The sequence below is a fragment of the Anomaloglossus baeobatrachus genome, chromosome 6 (assembly GCF_048569485.1).
Source record: "Anomaloglossus baeobatrachus isolate aAnoBae1 chromosome 6, aAnoBae1.hap1, whole genome shotgun sequence".
Lineage (NCBI taxonomy): Eukaryota > Metazoa > Chordata > Amphibia > Anura > Aromobatidae > Anomaloglossus > Anomaloglossus baeobatrachus.
The window spans coordinates 74,695,543-74,720,009 of NC_134358.1; the positions used below are offsets into that span (position 1 = coordinate 74,695,543).

A 24,467-nucleotide genomic window follows, 5' to 3' on the forward strand; every position below is an offset into this window, starting at 1 on the left:
CATACCTTCTATTCGCGACCTGTCCAGCTGGTACCTTACACTACTTCAACTAAGAGGTTGTATACAATGAAAAAAATATGGATTTTTTTTGTGTTCAGAAGTGCTTGATTTGGTATTGCAGCACAGCATGTGTACAATAAACCTTAGTGGTGAGAATAGATTAGGAAAGGTGTGTGTACTTATGTTATCAAATGTAAATAATTATTTTTTTCAAATATGATTATTGCAATCCGTGTAATATAACATAATAACGATAGTAGTAATAATTAAGAATAAAAGTAATATATACCATACTGTATATAAACATAGGCTCTCACTAATACAAAGGAAATGAGATAACGATGCTTTGGAGTATCTCATTTAAAGATGACCTGTCAACAGGTCAAAAGTTAGTAGTTTTTGCCCTCCTTTTAATCCGATGCTTCTTTCAGTATTATGTTGTTTGTTTGTAATCTGCTATGCTTTCCCAGAAATATATAACTTTTTATTAACTGCTAATCTAATTTTTATGGTCCTTACCAAGGGGGCATTGGTCACAGGGTGATAATGCAGAGCAGCCTAAATGTCACGGGGTATTATGCTATGACAGGACAGGGGCCTCAAGGCTGACTATCAGACTTGAGACCCTGCGCTGTCCCTTATCTCGGACGTAGGCTTGATTGTTATGATCCAGAACCATGGAAGACCACCATAAATCATTGGTAAAAGGTGACAAGAGCATTGGCAACTAATCTGGCCGCCATCCCCTTACTAACCATTAACACTAGAAGTAGCCGAGGGGTGAACTAACATCCTGTGCACCGCGAACCCAGCCGGAGAACTAGCTATCCTAAAGGAAGGAAAGATGAATAACTCTCTGCCTCAGAAAATAGATAAAGAATAGCAAGCCCCCCACATTCAAAAACTGCGGTGATATAGGAAAACACAATACACAGAAAGATGATAGGATTAGCAAAAGGTGAGGCCCTACTGACTAAATAGGACAGAATAGGAAAGGGACTGATGGTGGCCAGAGAAAAACCCTACAAAATTCCAAAAACCTGATAGTACAAAAAGCCCTCAGATGACTAGATCTGAACTCCGTCCTATACCAGGTGCTCTTGTCATACCAATGAACAGAAAGCAGGAATCATTACAAATTCAAGAAGCAACAAACACATAGACTTATAGGAGCAATACTCCAAACATAGCTGCAGGGAGCTTCCCAACTAAGCAACTGAGAGGGAAGATCCCTGCATGCAAATAAACTGAAAACAACCACAGCAAATGACAAACTCAGATAAGAGCAAAAAGCACCAAGCAACAAATAAAGAGCAAAGCACTTATCTGAGGTAGATGTGGTCTGGAGCAGGATGAAGCAGGCTGGTGAACAAAGAACAACTGACATCCGGCATAGCCTGCTATCAGACCAGGGTTTAAATAAGCAGAGAGTTAGCAATGGAAACGCCCATTGCTCAACACATCTGGTCTCTGTCCAAACCATTCCTGGCCACAAGAGGGAGCCTCACAGCAGCCAAAGCATAACTGACATTCACAACACTTGTTGGTAACAAGGTCTGAGCCCCCAGCATGACCCAAACTCTTGTCCAGGCGCTGATCTTACTCCTCCTCTCCCACAGCCTTGGGGTGGGCTGGAAAACACAAGGACAAAACGACACGGACACGGGAGAATGGAAACTTGTACACACTGCACTCAAAGACAAAGGAGAGACAATATGTGTATTGGGGAATAAAGAAAAGGAAAGAAAGTAATGCACAAAGGGGAACGCTCACACCACTCAATATCGCAACACAGATCACCATTAACAGGATAACCACCAAGACCGAGATCACTGGAGCTTATACTAAAGTTATTATTAGCACATACTGGAAGAAAGCCATGCTTTAAATAGGGAAGAGACAGCTGCATGTGGCAATTAGTCACATGAGCTCTTAGGTCCTGCTCACAAGTCTGCTGAAAACCAGTGAACCTGACCCAGCCGACGCCTGGCTCACAATGAACAATCCAGAAACCTTATGTTGCTTGTCAGACTCTGCGGTGTGACAGTGTTTGACGACACCATGCCAGCAGGTGTGTGCAGAGCCAAACATCACATGACACTAAAGATACGCCCCAGAGGATCCAGTGAACACCGCTCCCTTGTAAAGACCATAAAAATGTAAGAGCTCCATAACTCTGACACTATATGCTGATTTAAAGAAACAGACAGATACATTAATACTCAGAAGAGCAGCGGGAATAAAACAAGTGCAGTAACTGGACACATTTGGCTGGATGACAGGTGATGCACACCACAGCTCCTTATATTATCTATCAAAAGTAGCCGAATGCAGGCAAAACTCTGTGGCTTGATCCATCAAAGCATTTCCATATTATCTTGGCGTAAAGAGCTTTCAAAAGTCGCATATGCTTGGTGCAAATATTGGCGTTCAAGCGCCGATAAAGTGGGTACGGCTGAGCTACCGCCGCTTGTCAAATTCATGAATATTAGTGGCATTTGCGATGCTACAGATCTTTCTCCAGTAAGCACTGGAGTAGGATTTTTGGTGACGAGCACACAGAGGTCCACGCCGCTCGTCTATTGTGAAGGACGCCTGTCTTGGATCAATTCAGCCCTATGTGTTTAGTGTGAATAGAAAATGTGAACAGGAAAACAAATGAAATTCTCATTGATTTAGATATATACCTAATGCTGTAAATACAATAGTTTTCTTTGTATTTAGGTCACATGGAATGATGCAAATGTCATTTATGAGCTGCACCAAAGAGAAAAATTTCCAAGATTTCCATTTACTATTGATAATAATGGAACTATTAATGTCACGGAACCGCTGGACAGGGAGGAGCAAGATCAGGTAAGATCGGAGCAAAGCTACAATATTGTAGTCGTATAAAAAATGACGCAGCACTCCGCCGTATTTTTGATTCTCAGCGCAGATAAGGCAGACGGCTTGGGGCTGCCACCCCCATATGCCTGGCTTTACCTTGGCTGGCAATTAAAATACAGGGGAGCCCATTAATTTTTTTTAATTATTGAAAAAAATAATTAAAAAAAAATGCGTGGGCTCCCGCCGTATTTTGATCACCAGTCAGGTAAAGCCAGGCAGGTGGGGGCTGAGATTCTCGCCAACCCACAGCGGCCCCTGGAAAAGGCGCATTGTTTCTTAGTGCCATTTCCAGGTGCTTTACATGGCTCATCCAGCGGTCCTGGTGCCGGGTGGCAAGCTGGGTAATAAAGTGGTTAATACCAGTTTTGTATTCTCAGATGGTACTAAGCCCGAAATTCATGATGTAACGCCAAATTAGATATGGCCACCATGAATTTCTAGTAAACAGTAAAAAAAACACAACACAGAATTTTTTTTTATTAGAAATAAAACAAAAAAAACATTTAGAGACTCCATCTTTATTATAAAAACAATCCTTAGGAAGAGCATTGTTAGCTCTGCTTCATCACACTGCACAGACAGCGTCTATACAGAGCGATAAGCAGAGAGAGCATTGTCAGCTCTTCTACATCACTCTGCACAGACAGTGTCGAAAGAGTGAGAAGCAGGCTGACACTTGCACATGACTCGGGCAGTCTCGCATCGGCATCACCCTGCATGGACTGACACTCTCCGGGCACGAGCGCATCAGCTGCATTGAAAGACATGCAGCCGACCGCTCCTGTCAGCAGAGTGAGATAATACGACATTCACACCTGACTAGTTACATGGCTATGACGTCACGGAAGGTCCTTTTAGTCAGCGATGGTTACCGAAAGGGCACAGCAATGATTGGACCCGGAAGCAGAAGCGGCGGGAGACAGACTCTGCAGGACGCGTCGCAAGACCTGTAAGTATAATGACAAAGTTTATTATTAACTATATTCTTTATTTTACAGCCCCACCTCTTCCCGCCCCATCACATAACAGTAAAGTGCAAGATCGGTGATCGGACGCAAGTTCGTGTTATCTCTATCCCAATCTTGATCTTTACAAAACGATCGGGCGAGTCTCCCGATCCCGCCCAGTGGGGGGATTGACCATCACTACTTGTTTCACTATAGGTTTTGCATTTAGATAGATACAGTGGGGATAATAAGTATGTGATACACTGCCAATTTTTCAAGTTTTCCCACCTACAGTGAATGGAGAGGGCTGTAATTTTTATCGTAAGTACACCTCACATTGTATGATTTTTAAATAATTAATTTGCATTTTATTGCATGAAATAAGTATTTGATACAATAGAAAAACAAAACTTAATATTTGGTACAGAAACCTTTGTTTGCAGTTACAGAGGAACGTTTCCTACATTTCTTGACCAGGTTTGCACACACTGCATCAGGGATTTTTCCCACTCCTCCACACAGATCTTCTCCAGATCTTTCAGGTTTCGAGGCTGTCACTGAGCAGAGGGATTTTAATCCATGATAGTGTGGTGTTCTACTAATGGTAATCCTGAGACTATGGTCCCAGCTCTATTCAGGTCATTGACCAGGTTATCTTGTGTAGTTCTGGGCTGATTCCTGACCTTTCTCAGAATCACTCTTACCCCACGAGGCAAGATCTTGCATGGAGCCCCAGAGCAAGTAAGATTGACAGTCATCTTGTGTTTCTTCTATTTTCTATTAATAGCACCAACAGTTGTTGCCTTCTAACCAAGCTGCTTGCCTATTGTCCTGTAGCCCATCCCAGCCTTGTGTAGGTTTACAATTTTGTCCCTGGTGTCCTTAGACAGCTCTTTGGTCTTGGCAATGGTGGACAGTTTGGAGTGTCATTAAGTGTGTGGACAGGTGTCTTTTATACAGGTAACGGGTTCAACAGCTGCAATTAATACAGGTAATGAGTGCAGAGCAGGAGCTTATTAAAGTAAAAATAACAGGACTGTGAGAGCCAGAATTCTTGCTGGTTGTTAGGTGATCAAATACTTATTTCATGCAATAAAATGCAAATTAATTGTTTAAAAATCATACAATGTGATTTTTCTGGATTTTTTTTTTGGGGGGGGGGGATATTCTGTCTGTCACAGTTGAAGTGTACCTATGATAAAAAATTACAGCCCTCTCCATTCCTTATAGTTGGGAAAACTTGTAAAATCCACAGTGTATCAATACTTGTTTTTACCACTGTAGATGATAGATAGGGCACAAACCCATAGGCCTCTGCCATTTTGTGAACATACAAAACCTTAACCACACACACCTCTTTCAGACTATGAAAATTGGATGGGTGAAAACAGCCTAAGAAGGTTATTTGCTCATCTTTCTGCATAACTCTTTTAGACTTCAATGGAGTGGACCACACATATGCATGGCCACCTCACTTATATGCAGCTGTGATGGGCAACCAGGAAGGGTTTACAAGGAATATGTTAGTAGGAACAACCCTCCTAAGTGATATATAAGGGCATGGAGGTCATAAGAAGCTGAATAAAATGGTACCTTGATATCTGCAATCTGATGTCGAAAGGCCCTGCCACACACACAGATAAATCTTTGGCAGATCTGTGGTTGCAGTGAAATGATGGACATATTGTTCCATTTGTACACAGCCACAAACCTGGCACTGATTGCCCACAATTTCACTGCAACCACAGATCTGCCACAGATTTATCTGTTTGTGACAGGGCCTTTATTCCAGAGAAATTCATATTTTTCTTGTACATGAACTGTTCCAGGCTACGGGACAGACACTGACCTGCATGAGAATCTGCTACCAGATATTATACTCGTATTACATATAAGGAGGCATTTACCGGTATGAGACATGTGACTTACACAGAACAGCAGAACTAAACTTTGCCTTCTTACAAACACATGTGCTGCAGCTCTCACAGCTCTGCTGTAGTATAACAATATTGCAGCAGTGTCTGCCTGCGAGATAGAAGCTGAAGCAGAGAGGAACCTGCAAATGTGTCAGTTATAATCACACACAGCTCTGTAGGAAGATTGGGAGAGCAGAGAACGGCCATCACATAGCCCACAGGTAACGCCTCCGTCTATATAAAATAAGCTCTGAAGACAAATTCTCAGGGAGATCAGTTGCCAGACCATAGCCTGGAAGTCATTTACATATAAGAAAAACATGGATTTCTCTGGAATAAGACATCAGATGATAGATATCAAGGTGTCATTTTATTCAGCTTCCCGTGACCTACATGCCCATATGAACAGCTTAGGAGGGTTGATCCTACTGACAGATTCCCTTTAATTGCAGTTTTGCAATCACTTGTAAGGCCACATCTGGAATATGGGATCCAGTTTTGGGCTCCACATTTTAAAAAGGACATTCAGAAGTTAGAGTCAGTTCAAAGGCGGGCGACTAGACTACTACAAGGAATGAAGGCCTCACATATGATGACAGGATGAAAAAGTTAGATATGTTTAGCTTAGAAAAAAGACGTCTCAGAGGAGATCTCATTTATATGTATAAATACATGTGTGGTCAATATAAAGGACTGGCACATGACTTATTTCTTCCGAAAACAATACTAAGGACCAGGGGGCATACACTGCGAGTGGAAGAAAAGCGATTCCGACAGCTAAATAAGAAAGGGTTCTTTACAGTTAGAGCAGTCAGACTGTGGAATGCCGACCACAAGAGGTAGTAATGGCAGATACTATAACAGCTTTTAATAAAGGGCTGGATGATTTCCTCACTACACAACACTGTTGGTTATAAATGACTTAGGGACAAAATGTAGAACTGGTGGAGGAAGGGGGAACTAGATGGACCTAGGTCTTTTTTCAACCTAAGTAACTATGTAACTATGTAACTATGTAACTATGCAATGAGGCTCCACAATTCTTTTTTGCCTTGAACTTCCACCACCTGTAATTCTTCCCTCAATCTACCCCTTTTATTTTATTTTATTAAAAATTGATGTTTTCTTACCCGTCGATCTTTTCTCAGTCTAATATTAAATCTCTCACGTACTATATGTTCATTATTTTTCAGTATATCTTTTATGCATTGGCAAAAAATTTCAACGGTGTTGCTGTGGCGAAGCCCCTGGAAATTCGAGTAGATGTTGAGGACATCAATGATAACCCGCCAATATGTCCAGCAGCAATGACGATGTCGACTTTTGAAGTTCAGGAAAATGAAGTGATTGGTAAAAAAGCAGCACGTGTACATCTATTATTCTACACACACAGGGACATGGCTAGAGAGCGTGCAGGGAAAGCCTCCTTACTCTTTGGCACAAAAGAAGACACTAAGATTATTAGTAGCACATTGACTATGGGGGCGCTATAACAGAATTTGCAGACAGACCCTTTAATTTCTGCAATATAGAGGGTGAAATAAGTATTGAATCTCTCACCAATTTTGTAAGTAAATATATTTTTAAAGGTGCTATTAACATGAATTTCTCACCAGATGTTGGTATCCACCCATTCAAACTACACAGGCAATGAAAGTAAAGCATAGACGTCCTAAAATTATGCGTAGGAGAAAGTATTCAACATGCTTACTGAACTTTAATATTTCATACAAAAACCTTTGTTGGAGATTACAGCTTCAAGATCCCTGCTGTATGGAGAAACTAGTCGCATGCATTGCTCAGGTGTGATTTTGGATCCATTCTTCCACACTAAGGTGGGCTTTGCACACTACGACATCGCAGGTGCGATGTCAGTGGGGTCAAATCGAAAGTGACGCACTTCCGACGTCGCAGTCGATATCGTAGTGTGCAAATTTTTTTTGATACGATTAAAGAACACAAAAGCGTCGTTATCGTATCATCGGTGTATTCTCCGACATTTCCATAATGCCGGTGCAGCGACAGGTACGATGTTGTTCCTCGTTCCTGTGGCAGCACACATCGCTGTGTATGAAGCCGCAGGAGCGAGGAACATCTCCTACCTGCATCCCGGCTGCAATGCAAAAGGACAGAGGTGGGCGGGATGTTTACGTCCCGCTCATCTCCGCCCCTCCGCTGCTATTGGCCGCCTGCCGTGTGACGTCGCTGTGACGCCGCACGACCCGCCCCCTTAGGAAGGAGGCAGGTCGCCGGCCAGAGCGACGTCGCAGGACAGGTGAGTGCATGTGAAGCTGGCGTAGCGATAATGTTCGCTACGCCAGCAATCACAAGATATCGCTGCTGTGACGGGGGCGGGGACTATCGCGCTCGACATCGCAGCATCGGCTTGCGATGTTGCAGCGTGCAAAGTACCCCTAACACTCTTCAAATCTTGAAGGTCTTGTCAGCTCCTTTCCATAAATTTTCTACTGGATTCAGGTCAGGTGATTGGCTCGGCCATTCTAGCAGCTTTATTTTCTTATTCTGAAACCAATTGAGAGTTTCCTTGTCTGTGTGTTTGGGATCATTGTCTTTTTCTGAAATGTTCACCCTCATTTCATCACCATCATCATCATCATCATCATCCTAGTAGATGGCAGCAAATGTTTATGAACAATGTCTCAGTACATTTGTCGATTCATTCTTTCTTTCATTATATGAAGTTTGCCAGTGACGTATTTCGATAAACAGCCCCAAATCACGATGTTCCCACCTCCAAACTTTACTGGTGGTGTGATGTTTTGGGGGTGATATTCAATGCCTTTTATCCTCCAAACATGTTGTGTATTATGTCATCCAAAGAGTTGAATTTTAGCCTCATCTGACCAGACTATATTCTCTCAGCATTTCACATACTTGTCTAAATGTTGTTGAGCAAACTTTAAACATGCTTTAACGTGCTTTTTGATCAGCAATAGAGACTTGTGTGGTGAGTGTGCATACAGGCCATGGAGGGGGCGTGCATTACTTATTGTTTTCTTTGCAACAATTGTAACTGTTGATTCCAGGTGTTTCTGTAGCTCTCCACAGGGATCATTAGCTCTTGGACAACTCTTCTGATAATTCTTTTCTCTCCACTGTCTGATATCTTGTTAGAAGCACCTAGTTGTGGCTAGTTTATAGTGAAATTTTGTTGTTTCCACTTCCGGCATATGGCCTTAGCAGTGCTCACTCGAACCTTCAGTAATTAGAAACTCTTCTGTAACCAAAGTCATCAGTATGTTTTGCAACAATAAGGTTGCGAAGGTCTTGAGAAACAGCTCACTGATTTTACCCATCATGACATGTATCTTGTGTGGCACTTGGTAATGAGGCACCTTTTTATAGGCCATCAGTTGAACCAACTGATCATATTTTTCACTAAGTGGCAGAATTGCTTTCTAAATACTGATAGATTTCAGCTGGTGCCATGACTTTTTATGGCTTTTTGTAGCTCTTTCTTCATGTGCTCAATATTTTTTCCCTGTGTCATTTATGATTATTACACAACTTAATTTATGGACATCTATGGTTTGATTTGTATGCCTCTGTGGATGAGTTGTTACTGATATCTGATGAAAAATTTGTCTATAGCTTGTTTAGAAATATATTTACTTAGAAAATTAGTGACGTGTTCAATACTTATTTCACCCGTTGTATGCCCCCATATCTATGCGTAAGGCTTTATGAACGCCAATGCCTTCATAAAGAATTGACCTGCATGTTAAGGCAAATTACTGCCCTACTCTGCGGGAAAATCATCACATTACTTTGGTCATCGAAAAAGCATAGACTGTGGCAGATGCTTAGCTGGCATCCGTCACTAGTCTATGGGATCCTTTTTACAGATATGTCATCAGCTTTTATATAATAGATCTGATTAATGGATATCATTATAGCTATAGATGATGGATGACTTTAAAAGGAATCCATGTAATATATTTGTCACAGATAAGCTATAATGGCATTCGCTTAATGGATCCATCATGAAAAACTATTGAAAAGAATTGATGCCTATGACGGCTGCTGTACATTTGTCACCCCAGGATTTCCATGTTAAAAAAACATGATACCTTTAGCACTCTATTCCATACATTCCTTTGCAATATGCCAACATACACCATCCTGACAGATTTTTTTGGCCTTCATTTATCAATAGAGACATGGTGAATACATATTTTGGGAGGCTTTGCAGGGTATGTGCTAAACATAGTACAAAAATGTTATATGAAAGGGCTCTTAGAGCCCCACTACAGTATTTAGGTTTTTTTTCACCTTACACCAGCTTCACCTTTTACCAACGCCACTACGGTTTAGTGACGCCGTCTTGTGACTGTCAGCTTGAATGGCCAGAAATCAGAAGTTATGTCACAAAGTCTCAATACAAGTCTATGAGAGCCAGAACAAGGCCTGAATGAGGCTCTCATAGACTTATATTGAGCTGTGACCTCTGGCTCCATGCAACAATGAAGCTGGCGTCAGGTCACAAATTTCAGTTGAACGACCAAAGTGGCGCTGGAAACAGGTGAAGATGCCAGAAGGTGAGTATAACACTGGGGACAGAAGACTTACATTTAAAGCCCACTCCAGCAGTGTAATTAAAAAAAACAAACATGCTGGAGTGGTGCTTTAAAGGGAACCAGCCAGCAGGATTTTCATATATAAAGTAAAGCCAGTGCTATACTGACGCTAGGATGCTGAATGTAAGCATAACTTTTGTTCTGAGATTGGATGTTTTATTTCAGAAATATGGGCAAGTAAAGTTCCAGCAATGCACTATTTTTTGACAGGTGCAGCAGTAAGGGAATATGTGGGTCGGGTCTTGCTATCTATCCCCCCCCCCCCTGTCTGACTGGCCTCCCTCCCCTGTCGGCATCATAGACATTAGTTCTGGCGAAGACAGACAGGGGCGGGGATAGATAGAAAGACCCGACCCACATATTCCCTTCCTGTTGCACCTGTCAATCAAATAGAAGTGCATTGCTGGAACTTTACTTGCCCATATTTCTGAAATAAAATATCCAATCTCAGAACAAAAGCTATGGTTACATTCAGCATCCTAGCACCAGTATAGCACTGGCTTTACTTTATATATGAAAATTCTGCTGGTTGGTTCCCTTTAAAGGGTTTTTATAGGCTGTAGCCAAATACTGGCAGTCACTCTATGTGACTGTATATTGCCTAATCATGACAGTGTATAATGCACACACTGTCATGATTCCTCTGCATTCCCGCTTCAATTGAAACAGTAAAAGAAACTAATAAGAATCTAGTCACCACATGACTGCAAGTATACAAATGGCATGCTTTCAGTTATGTGACCACCCACTTACACTAAAGGGGGCTTTACACGCTACGATATCGTTAACGTATGATCGTCGGGATCACGGTGTTTGTGACGCACATCCGGCGACGTTAACGACATTGCAGCATGTGACACGTACGAGTGACCTTAGTCGATCGCAAAAGTGGTCAAAATCGTTCACCATGGAGAGGTCATCCTGAATCAGAAAATCGTTAATTCCTTATTAGCGATGTTGTTCGTCGTTCCAGCGGTAGCACACATGGCTATGTGTGACACCGCAGGAGCGACGAACATCTCCTTACCTCCGTCCACCGGCAATGCGGAAGGAAGGAGGTGGGCGGGATGTTACGTCCCGCTCATCTCCGCCCCTCCGCTTCTATTGGACGGCTGCCGTGTGACGTTGCTGTGATGACGCACGAACCGCCCCCTTAGAAAGGAGGCGGATCGCCGGCCAGAGCGACGTCGCAGGGCAGGTAAGTCCGTGTGACGGGTGTAAGCGAGGTCGTGCGGCACGGGCAGCGATTTGCCCATGTCGCACAACCGATGGAGGCGGGTACACTCGCTAGCAATATCGATACCGGTATCGCAGCTTGTAAAGTACCCTTAAGACTACAGGGAAATTGTGGCAGTGTGCTTATTATACACTGTCATAGGTTGACAATCTGCAGTCCCATAGTGTGATTGCAGAAATTTGTCCTTAGCCTGGAAAAATCCTTTAGGAGCCATTTCACATAAACAGTCCATTTTTTCAACGATACTGCCCATACACATTATAATCTAATGATGCAATTCACACCTCTGTGTTTTTACATACATGTCCATTTTTCCCACTATCCGATGGCATCAGTGTACTATACATGCTTAAGATTGCAAAATATAGGAGAAGCTTTGTCATTTATTTATTTCTTTAGTCATCTGTGAAACACAGTGATGACAAGCCAATGGCAAAAATGGACACACGAACCATACACTGATGAAAAGCATTGATTACACCGATACTGTTTTTTTCACGTACGTGTTTAAATACGGACGTGTGAATGAGACTTTATATCATTTGTCAGATCCTGGTTTAGGATCCAAAACTGTGGTTAAATGTTTGTACAAATCCATCTTTTTACCCTGCAGGGAGTGTTATAGGTGTGATCAAAGCCACTGATAATGACCAGCACGATTCATCCAATTCTGTGCTAACTTACACAACTATGGAGCAATGGCCTCAAACAACTCCAGAAATGTTCAGAATCGGCTCGTATAACGGTGAAATTCAGCTGAGTAATAGCGGCGTAAATACCCACAGACAATACAGAGTGAAAGTGAAAGTGTCCGATGAAGGGAGGCCTTGTAAGTATTCTGGAATTAGTTTGTATGTATAAAGTATAACATCTTTTAGATATAGTGTAAGGTATATCAGTGTCATATGTAGGATGATTGTAAGAGAGTTCTGTCCAGTAACAGACAGTAGGGTCAGAACCAGCTAAGTGTTGGGGCTAGCCTACAATGGGAGGAGTAAGGCTGCTTTCACACATCCGGCTTGAGCTCTGCGGCTCAATCCGGCTGTGCAAGCTATGCAACGGATGCGGTGAAAACACCGCATCCTTTGCATAAGTTTTTCCCATGTGGCCCGTCCGGTTTTTGCCGCTTGCGGCATGCTACTGAGCATGCGCAGTGGCAAAAACTGCATGCCGCCGCCGGATGCGTTTTTTGCCGCATCCGGCCGCCATAGGCATGCATTGAAAAATGCGCCGCATCGGCCGAATGCGGCGCAATGCGTTTTTTTTTGCCGCACGAAAAAACGTGCCAGGCAACGTTCCATCCGGCCGCCGCATCGGCTAAATCTGCCGCATGCGGCAAAAACCGGACCGAACGCGAGCCCATGCGGCACAATGCGGCACTAATTAAAGTCTATGCAGAAAAAACGCAACCGGCAGCAAAAAAAAACGGTTGCGATTTTCCTGCAAAGTGCCGTATTGTGCTGCATTGCAGAAACCGGAGGTGTGAAAGCAGCCTAAGGGGTACTTTGCACACTACGATATCGCAGGTGCGAAGTCGGTGGGGTCAAATCGAAAGTGACGCACATCCGGCGTCGCTCTCGACATCGTAGTGTGTAAATCTTAGATGATACGATTAACAAGCGCAAAAGCGTCCTAATCGTATCGTCGGTGTAGCGTCGGCAAATTCCATAATTACGCTGACGCGACGGTCCGATGTTGTTCCTCGCTCCAGCGGCAGCACACATCGCTGTGTTTAATGTCGCAGGAGCGAGGAACATCTCCTACCTGCGTCCCGGCTGCAATGCAGAAGGAAGGAGGTGGGCGGGATGTTTACATCCCGCTCATCTCCGCCCCTCCGCTCCTATTGGCCGCCTGCCGTGTGACGTCGCAGTGACGTTGCACGACCCGCCCCCTTAATAAGGAGGCAGTTTGCCGGCCAGAGCGACGTCGCAGGGCAGGTAAGTGTATGTGAAGCTGCCGTAGCGATAATGTTCAATACGGCAGCTATCACAATCATATCGCTGCTGCGACGGGGGCGGGGACTATCGCACTCGGCATCGCAGCATCGGCTAGCGATGTCGTAGTGTGCAAAGTACCCCTTAGTCTTTAGGGTAAGTGACAGTTTCCCTCTACACTTCAAATAGGGCCCCGCTAGTGACTAGTATGGACATACAGTTTGAGTGGTCCCAAAGCCACATGCATTGGGTGACTCTTGGCAACTGGAACGTTTAATGCAAAAATCTAAGTCCAGGAGCATGCGTGATTACACACTTGATCGTAAAATAAACTAAGATCAGGAGCATGTGTGCTTTGCGCAGACTCTCTCTAGTTAAGTTTCCGAGTGTGCGCAATAATAACCTTTTCCTCCCACAATGTATAAGTGCCTTAGTATCAGGATAACCTAGGCACAGGCGTAATGACGTCATCATGAAAGGTGACCCAGAAATACTCTTTCCCTACAAGAAACAGGGAGAGCAGGATTGGATGTGATACGGAGATAGCAGGTGCAGGCAATGATAGCTTGGGGCCCCTGTGCAAGAACACAGCACCTGAATTCGGACACAGACTTTTTGTTCAAAGTTCGTGATCAGGTCCAAGCCCCAGACACCCAGTGTTCAGATACAAACCCCAAACTCTATCGTTTGGGTTCGCTCATCGCTAGTTGGGGGGACAACTACTTAAATAATTGGTTCACCCATATTTATTACTAGAACGTGGCCCGATTCTACGCATCGGGTATTCTACAATTTACATATTGTGTAGTTAATGTATGATTTTTGTTATATATATATGTTTAATCTCTTTTTTATTGAAAAATTATATATAAAGATGTTGTGTGTAGTTGCCAAGTGTTTGTGCAGGGCGCTGTACATGTTCTGGGTGTTGTCTGGGTGTGGCGGGGGGTGTGAGCGGTGTTGTATGTGTGTTGCGTTGTGTGTGTTGCGTTGTTTGTGGAGCGCTGTGTGTTTGCAGTGTTGTCTGTGTGGGTGTGGGGTGCGTGTGTGTGTTTTGGGGAGAGGTATGTTTTGTGCAATGTGTGTGTTGTGCGGTATGTGCGTATATTTGTGTGTGCCGCGGTGTTTGTGTGTTGGGTGTTGTGTGTGTGCGGCGTTGTCTGTGTGTGTGGGTGTCTGCGTAGGGCGGTGTTTGTGGTTCCCAGTGTGTGTGTGTGTGGTGTGTTGTGCGGTGCGTGTGTGGCGGTGTGTGTGTTTTGGGGGGAGGTGTGCACCCCCCATTGTGCTCCATCCCCCATGCTGCGCACCCCCCATCGTGCTCCATCCCCCATTCTGCGGACCCCCCATCGTGCTCCATCCCCCATGCTGCGCACCCCCAATCGTGCTCCATCCCCCATGCTGCGCACCCCCCATCGTGCTCCATCCCCCATGCTGCGCACCCCCATCGTGCTCCATCCCCCACGCTGCGCACCCCCCATCGTGCTCCATCCCCTATGCTGCGCACTCCTCATCGTGCTCCATCCCCCATGCTGCGCACCCCCCATTGTGCTCCATCCCCCATGCTGCGCACCCCCCCATCGTGCTCCATCCCCCATGCTGCGCATTCCCCATCGTGCTCCATCCCCCATGCTGCGCACTCCCCATCGTGCTCCATCCCCCATGTTGCGCACCCCCCATCGTGCTCCATCCCCCATGCTGCGCACCCCCCATCGTGCTCCATCCCCCATGCTGCGCACTCCTCATCGTGCTCCATCCCCCATACTGCACACTCCCCATCGTGCTTCATCCCCCATGCTGTGCACCCCCCATCGTGCTCCATCCTTCATGCTGCGCACCCCCATCGTGCTCCATCCCCCATGCTGCACACCCCCCATCGTGCTCCATCCCCCATGCTGCGCACTCCCCATCGTGCTCCATCCCCATGCTGCGCACCCCCCATCATGCTCCATCCCCCATGCTGCGCACTCCCCATCGTGCTCCATCCCCCATGCTGCGCACTCCCCATCGTGCTCCATCCCCCATGCTGCGCACCCCCCCATCGTGCTCCATCCCCCATGCTGCGCACTCCTCATCGTGCTCCATCCCCCATACTGCACACTCCCCATCGTGCTTCATCCCCCATGCTGTGCACCCCCCATCATGCTCCATCCTTCATGCTGCGCACCCCCATCGTGCTCCATCCCCCATGCTGCGCACCCCCCATCGTGCTCCATCCCCCATGCTGCGCACTCCCCATCGTGCTCCATCCCCCATGCTGCGCACCCCCCATCATGCTCCATCCCCCATGCTGCGCACTCCCCATCGTGCTCCATCCCCCATGCTGCGCACTCCCCATCGTGCTCCATCCCCCATGCTGCGCACTCCCCATCGTGCTCCATCCCCCATGCTGCGCACCCCCATCGTGCTCCATCCCCCATGCTGCACACCCCCATCATGCTCCATCTCCCATGCTGCGCACTCCCCATCATGCTCCATCCCCCATGCTGCGCACTCCCCATCATGCTCCATCCCCCATGCTGCGCACCCCCCATCGTGCTCCATCCCCCATGCTGCGCACTCCCCATCGTACTCCACAGTCACACACCCGATCGCATACACGCACACACCCGATCGCATACACGCACACACCCGATCGCATACACGCACACACCCGATTGCATACACGCACACACCCGATCGCATACACGCACACCCCATTCGCATACACGCACACAACCGATCGCATACACGCACACACCCGATCGCATACACGCACACACCCGATCGCATACACGCACACATCCGATCGCATACACGCACACACACACACTGACGATATCGCACATACGCGCTCACACACTCCCAACATCCGGAGATACCACATGCTTCCGGCCATCTGATCCTCCGGCAGGTCCTGGAAGGTCACTGCACAGGGCACAGTATCGCCGCCGAGAAGTAAGCGATATCGCCGGATGTTGTGAGTGTGTGGATGCGATCTGATGTGTGTGTGAGGTGTGTGTGAGAGTGAGTGAGTGTGATCTGATCTGTGTGTGTCTGTTCTTATGTGTGTGTGTGTTCCGCCGCTGCAGGACCTTGATGTGCTCACCTGCTCCCGGTCGGCGTCTGGTGAGTATGACTGCGGGGTCTTCTTTCTTCTGTCTTCTCTCTTCTGGGGGTGCCCGCTGCCTATAATGAAGTGTCTTGCAGTGTCTTTAACTCTTTCACCGCTGCATGACACTTCATTATTGCCCGCACCGCTGTACGCTGGTAACCATGATATAGTTACCCGATGTTTATCATGGTTACCAGCGTACACCGGCTCCGTCACGTCCCAGCATCGCAAGGTTATGTCTGGTGTACACTGGTAACCATGATATAGTTACCCGATGTTTATCATGGTTACCAGCGTATACCGGCTCCGTCACGTCCCAGCATCGCAAGGTTATGTCTGGTGTACGCTGGTAACCATGATATAGTTACCCGATGTTTATCATGGTTACCAGCGTACACCGGCTCCGTGACGTCCCAGCATCGCAAGGTTATGTCTCGTGTACGCTGGTAACCATGGTATAGTTACCCGATGTTTATCATGGTTCCCAGCGTACACCGGCTCCGTCACGTCCCAGCATCGCAAGGTTATGTCTGGGCTAGGGGAGTCGGGGCTTCATTTGAATTCGGGGGAAGGGGCGTGGCCGAGCGGTCGATGCGTGCGGAGTGTCGGGGCGAGCGGCCAATCCATGCGGGTGGCGGGGCCAGGCCAAGGTGAGCGGCCAATCCGTGGGGGTGGGCGGGGCCAGGCCGAGCCCGGCGGCCAATCCGAAAGTTGTCACTGTAAGGACACAATTTTGGAGCAAGACATACAGACAGACAGACAGACAGACAGAATAAGGCAATTATATATATAGATAGGCCACAATGATATTATGTTGATAAACAAGGTTTCTCTCAAATATCTTGTGTTGCCAATAGTGCCTGTGAGCGCCGCTATTGCAGTCCGCTCTTCACCATTGCCTGACCCCCTGGGCTCTGTAACCTCGGGGATCTGGTGATGCCACGTCAATTTCCTGCTGACCTGACAGCTCCGCGGCCGGCCCCAGTCTCCATGAGTGACTGGGCTGTGGGCGGAGTTTCACCACTCAGCACATCCCCGCGCCTCTCCTGCTTGTGTGACACCCTGACAAAATCAGGTTGTCACAGAAAACTGCATCCATCTTCCAGATGCAGGATTCCCTCTTCCTTGGCCTTCCAATACAACCACACACAGGTACAAACACCAGCCACAAAAGCCTAGTCACCCCCCAGGACAATAGGGACACACCAGTGGGCGGGGTCAGGCAGATGGCGACGCCCACCTTGGGGTCTAAGGTGTTCTGGAAGGGGCAGAGACAGTTAAGCTGAGACAGTGGAAGTGAGAGGACAGTGAAGTGGTAGTCGGGGATATAGCTCCCGGACTACCAGACTACTTAAGCTGACTAGGTGGCAGACGGCAGAGCAGGGCCACAGGCGATGGAGATCCGGTCAGGGAAGACCTTAAGTGGACTGGGGCAGGGTTGTAGCCCGCCGGTGCCGACAGCGGGAATCCGGTTTGGAGGCTGTGCACAGTCGGGTACCTGAACCCTAGAGCAAGGACAGCTGCAAGCACCTTTCCAATTAACCAGCAGGGGACAAGATTCCAAGTATTGTCCCACTAACAGCTCAGATAGAGCGAGACGGAAGCACAACGAGGGGGATGGGGCGTCTGCAAGTGCCTGTTAAAATCCCAAGGATCAGCTCTCGCGGGCCACAGCTCCCACAGAAAAGTCACCGGGAGTGGACTTTCCCCGTTTCATGCAGACTAGTCAACACACAAGACAACAATACAAAAGTGCAGGAGGAAGGGCCCCTGTTCTGTCTACCAGTGTGCGGGACCCGAGCACACCCCTCCGGAGGCTTCCGGCTACCGGCAGTTGGTTTACTATCTGGACTCTGTGTGACTTTATTCAAAATAGTGAGTACACCGGTATCATCCGGTCCAGCCCTGCAGACTGCGTACTAGCACTCCACCTACACCTGGGCCCCGGGACAACACCTCCCCTACCTGTGGAGGAGATACTATCCTGCTGCCCCGCACCATCAGCCCCGGGCACCCCATACCAAGGCAGCGGCAGTGTCACCATTCATCACCGCAACCCACGGGTGGCGTCACTGACAAACTCTCCCCTGTAAATAAATTCCTTTTTCACTTGTGGGTGTTGGATGGCTGCACGAGCCCGGGTCCGGCTGCCACTCGAGCCACAGCAACCGCCTGGATCTGAGCATCTCGAGCAGCCCCTGCCGTGGTCTGTCCCCCGTCCGCAACACTTGCGCGCTCTGCAGTGACGGAGGAGGGAGCAGGAGGGATGCTGGGCTGTGACAAGTGGGGAAATTTCACCCACAGCCCAGTGACTCTTGGAGACTGGGGCCGGCCACGGTGATGTCAGGTCAGCAGGAAGTTGACATGACATCACCGGATCCCCGAGGTCACAGAGCCCAGGGGTCAGGCAATGGGGAAAAGCGGACTGCAATAGCGCCGCTCACAGGCACAATTACCAACACAAAGTATTTGAGAGAAGCCTTGTTTCTCAACATAATATCGTGGCCAATAATGAATATGGGTGAACCACTTCTTTAAAGACTGACATTTCTCTGACAGTCCTAATGAGAGATGCATTGGAGTAGACGCATCTCTGCCTCTCTGTGCACTAATAAAGCAAATCCAGGCAAGATTCTAGTATGAACTATAGAAAGTTTGGATATCAGCAGAGATCGCATTCGTTATGTCACGCACCACACACTTAAAAAAAAAAAGAAAAAGTAGCAAAAACAACGTAAAAATAAAAAGTTGCATATTTTCCACAAAACCAGTCATGTACTCCAACATTTGTGACTTTTTTTTACCTACAACATATGATTAACTATGTCTAATAATAACTAAAATAACAAGAATCACTACATTTTGATTAGAAAAAATACATAGACGTTATTTGGAAAAATTTATAAAGGAAAGTATTTCTTGGGACTTTTAACTTCACCCCTAGAATTAATGTGTTTTCTCTTTGCAGCTCTGAGTACAATATGTTGGATAGTAATAAATGTAATTGACATCAATGATCACATTCCCATATTTGAGAGTTCAGATGTAAGTATTGTTACAGATCCTAAAAAATTGTGTTGTTTTTTTTGTTTCTGATCTTATCTTTCCTGACATTGGGTATGTGCACACGCTAAGTGTTTTGTGCTGCACCAAAAAATGCACCTTGTGGCAGAAAAACGCATACATTTTTGGTGCGTTTTTGTGCATGAGTTTTTTTTGTGAAATCAATGGCTGAATGGCTAAAAAAACGCAGGAAAAAACACATCAAGAATTGACATGCTGCAGAATTTTTCTGCACTGAAAACTGCAAGGAAAAGATAGGCAACGTGCGCACAGCACTTCAGAATTTTCATTGACTTCGCTGGCATAATGGATAGACATGCAGATTTGGGCCACAAATTGCGCCAAAAAAAACCACATCAAAAACTGCACAGTGAGCACAATGGCCTAAAACGAGCTTTACACGCTGTGATCTCGCTAGCGAGTTCGCAAGGGATAGTACCTGCCCCTGTCGGTTGTGCAACACGGGCAAATAGCTGCCCGTGGCGCACAACCTTGCTTACCCCCGTCACATGGACTTACCTGCCCTGCGACGTCGCTGTTGCTGGCGAACCGCCTCCTTTCTAAGGGGGCGGTTCGTGCGGAGTCACAGCGACGTCACATGGCAGGCATCCAATAGAAGCAGAGGGGCGGAGATGAGCGGGATGTAACATCCCGGCCACCTCCTTCCTTCCTCATAGCCGGTGGAGGCAGGTAAGGAGATGTTCCTCGCTCCTGCGGTGTCACACACAGCGATGTGTGGTGGCACAGGAACGACGAACAACATCGCTAATAAGCAAAAAACGAATTTTTGTTTCAGGACGACCTCTCTGCGGCAAACGATTTTGACCGCTTTTGCGATCGTTTAAGGTCGCTTGTGTCACACATTGCGATATCGTTAATGACGATGGATGTGCGTCACAAACACAGTGACCCCGACGATAATTCATTAACGATATCGTAGCGCGTAAACCCCGCTTTAGTCCTCATGCAGATGAGTATATACATTGGATGCGTGCTATCTGATTTTTGATTGAATAGCTCACAGACAACGCACTGACCCTGCTTATTTAATAGGCCTGCTCAGATGATTGTTTTTTTGTCTTGGCCTGACTGGTCAAGTCATTGGGTGAAAAGAGTCGGATCCCAGATGGAACATCTAATTTTTATGGACACATTTCTAATATAAACCTAGGAAACTGTCCCCGTCATATGGACAGAAAAAAACAGACAAACAGATGAAAATTAGATGAGAATTGCCAAGTTGTCTGGATATCAACAGAAGAAAAAGAAGAAAACAGGTATTTTGCCGCGCTTAAAGACCATAGACTATGATGTCAGGCAAATGATTCTTTTTATTTCATCCTACGCGTTTCGGAGACCACAACTGTCTCCTTCTTCAAGAGTTCCTTTCCCTGAAGGAGACAGTTGTGGTCTCCGAAACGCGTAGGATGAAATAAAAAGAATCATTTGCCTGACATCATAGTCTATGGTCTTCAAGCGCGGCAAAATACCTGTTTTCTTCTTTTTCTTCTGTTGATATTCTACTTGTACAACAGGGCTGCTGCTGGACCTTTTTGGCGCTCACGTTATGCTGTCAAAGGAGTTGTGACTGTCACAACCCGATCAGGTGAGTGCATCACTTTTACATGATCTTTCCCACCCAATATATCGGGTAAGACCCTATTGCGCCTTCTCTCTCCTATTAAGTTGTCTGGATGAAATTCAGACATTTTTCATGCGCTCATCTGCAGCCGGCTCTAAGGAATCATTCAGTGATTTTTCTCATATGCAAAAATGAATCTACAGTATTTTCAGCTGTGTTTTGGATCAGATTTTCATCAGTTTTGGACCGTGTGTCAGTTTTTACTATCAGTGTCATCAGCATTTCACCAGCACCCCCTCCGATCATCTGTCTGCTGAACCGGCGTTGGCAGCCGGCAGCCGGAAATGCTCAGTTCCGGAGCTGCCCCATCTTCTAATAGCGACCGTGGCCGAGTATTGCACATTTGCCTCCTTTCAATCTGAATGGTGCGCGGATGTGCAGTACCCGGCTGTGGCCGCTATCAGAAGACTGAGCAGGTCCAGAACAGAGCATTACCAGTCACTTCCTGCTGGTGGCACCAAGGACAGCTGATCTTGTCTGCCTGCCTGTGTCTGCCTGCCTGTGTCTGCCTGCCTGTGTCTGTCTGTGTCTGCCTGTCTGTCTGCCTTTGTCTGTCTGCTTGTGTCTGCCTGTCTGTGTCTGTCTGCCAGAGTTTGTGTGTGTCTGCCTGTGTCTGCCTGTCTGTGTCTGTCTCTGTGTGTGTCTGTCTGTGTGTGTGTGTGTGTGTATTTCTGTCTGTGTGTGTCTGTTTACCTGTGTCTGTCTGCCTGTGTATGTCTGCCTGCCTGCCTGCCTGTCTGTGTCTGTCTGTTTCTATCTGCCTATGTCTGTCTGCCTGTGTCAGTCTGTCTGCCTGTGTCTGCCTGCCTGGCTGTCTGTGTCTGTCTGCCTGTGTTTCTCTGTCTGTCTGCCTGTATCTGTCTGTTTCTATCTGCCTATGTCTGTCTGCCTGTGTCAGTCTGTCTGCCTGTGTCTGCCTGTATTTGCTTGAGGCCACCTGTGTCTGTCTAACTGACATATACTGTATCTATCTAGTTTTATAACATTTCATGTCTGTCTTTTATTTCCTAGTATGGGAATGTAACCTTACGAGAAGACACTGCATTGCAAACAATAGTGAAGGAGATACAGGCCACAGACGATGACCAGCCGCGCACAGGAAGCTCTGCTATCAATTACAATATAATTGAAGGAGATCCATATAGAAGGTTCATCATTGAAACAAATCCTTTAAATAATCGTGGCTATGTTAAGGTGGCCGCTGTAAGTGACAGATCTGATTCACTTCCTTCTGGATTTTGTAGTTTCCTATTCGCCAATAACCGTTCTTCTCTCTCCCGCAGCAACTAGACTACGAAACCTACAGTGAGCATCAACTCCTGATAGAAGCGAGAAATCCGGAGCCCCTGGCTACAGGCATCAGCTATAATTCCAGCAGCACCACAATTTTAAGGGTTATAGTCACTGACGTGGATGAGAAGCCAGTTTTTGATAATCCAATATACCAAGTACAGGTCTCTGAAGACATTCCTATTGGAACATGGTTAATAAAAATAAATGCATCAGATCCTGAAGGTGATGATATACTGTAAGTAGCTAAGTAACTAATATGCTTGTATTGTAATGCTTTTATGTAGGCACTTTATTAAAGGGGTTGCTCACTTTCACTAAACTATTGCCCACAGGTCAGGTTAGGTATAAAAAAAATAAATGCAGCTTTCAGACAGCGCTGCAGCCAATCACTGAGCTCAGCGACTCTGCCAATGTAGACGGTCACTGGGCACAGTGAATGGTGGACATCACCAATGTTGGGACAAAGTTAGTAGCAGAAACACAGCTCTGGACCAGGGGAGGGTGTGTACAGCTCAGTTTGTTCATTTTTTTCCCCTCCTAATTCATTCTTTAGGCAACAGTTTGCCAAGGGCAGTATTGATGAGGGATCTTCTAGAAAAATGCTTGAGTTCCCCATTGACTTCTATTATAATCAGGTCCTCGAGTCTCGTCAATCCGAATGTCCAACCTGCTTGTTACGCGTATCAAGCACCCAGGCATGGTAGTGCCCGCTCATCACTAGTTCCGAGTATTGAGCACCCGAGCATGGTAGTGCCTGCTCATCACTAGTTACAAATACAGAGCCCCTGATCATGGTAGTGCTCGCTCATTACTAGTTACGGGTACCAAGCACCCGAGCATGGTAGTGCCCACTCATCACTAGTTACAAGTACCGAGCACCTGAGCATGGTAGTGTCCGCTCATCACTAGTTACAAGTACCGAGCACCTGAGCATGGTAGTGCCCGCTCATCACTAGTTACGAGTATCAAGCACCCGAGCATGGTAGTGCTCACTCATCACTAGTTACAAGTACCGAGCACCTGAGAATGGTAGTGCTCAGTCATCACTAGTTACAAGTACTGAGCACCCGGGCATGGTAGTGTTCAGTCATCACTAGTTACAAGTACCGGGCACCCGAGCATGGTAGTGCCCGCTCATCACTAGTTACGAGTACCGAGCACCCGAGCATGGTAGTGCTGACTCATCACTAGTTATGAGTATTGAGCACCCGAGTGTAGTGCTCTCTTAAAGTTTCAGAAACTCACAAAACCAAAAATATTTGTGCAACTTGTCAGTCCCATAGCTGCGGTTTGGCTGTAAAACAATCACGTGACATACTACTTACATTGCAGTCTACTGAGGCAATGTCGCGTGTGACTTGCGAGCAACCATCCAGCAGTTTAACCTTTGTGTCTCAGTCAAGTTATGTCTTAAATCACAACTCAGCCCCGCTGATTGTCATTATATTGTCACACTTTTAGCACTTGTGATCTTTGTTTAAGCCATGCTCTTTGTCTGCCCACTTTCCAGTCGGTCACTTCCCTTGTCCAGCATGTCTAAACAGTGCGTAGAATGTGTCTAAAATACAGAAAAAATGTGGTTCAAATCATGAAAGGCACCAACTAAGGCCGAATTCAGCTGTACGTGTATCACGGTCTGAGGATGGAGCGCTGTGGGTCTTCTGATGTGAACTTGACAGCTTCGTAGGCATGTATGAGGCTGTCACGTTCCGGTCAGGAGACCCGTAGCGCTCCGTACTCAGACCGTGATACGCGGATGTCAGAATTCCACATAAGCCAGATTTCTAGCACATGTAGCATTGTAAATCAGCCACATTGTAACTGTCAGAAAACTTTTTCCAGCTGATAATATTTACT

The 24,467-nt window shown here is 46.5% G+C and overlaps 1 protein-coding gene across 1 annotated transcript in view; it reads left to right on the forward strand.

Moving 5' to 3' along the window:
• The window catches only part of CDH17 (cadherin 17), a 128,757-nt gene that overhangs the window by 63,311 nt on the left and 40,979 nt on the right, over positions 1–24,467 (forward strand). The window contains exons 7-12 of the mRNA XM_075353043.1: positions 2,725–2,856; positions 6,946–7,102; positions 12,201–12,416; positions 19,581–19,657; positions 22,329–22,520; positions 22,601–22,845. Of these exons, the coding sequence (XP_075209158.1) occupies positions 2,725–2,856; positions 6,946–7,102; positions 12,201–12,416; positions 19,581–19,657; positions 22,329–22,520; positions 22,601–22,845 (1,019 nt within the window). The remainder of the gene's footprint in view (positions 1–2,724; positions 2,857–6,945; positions 7,103–12,200; positions 12,417–19,580; positions 19,658–22,328; positions 22,521–22,600; positions 22,846–24,467) is intronic.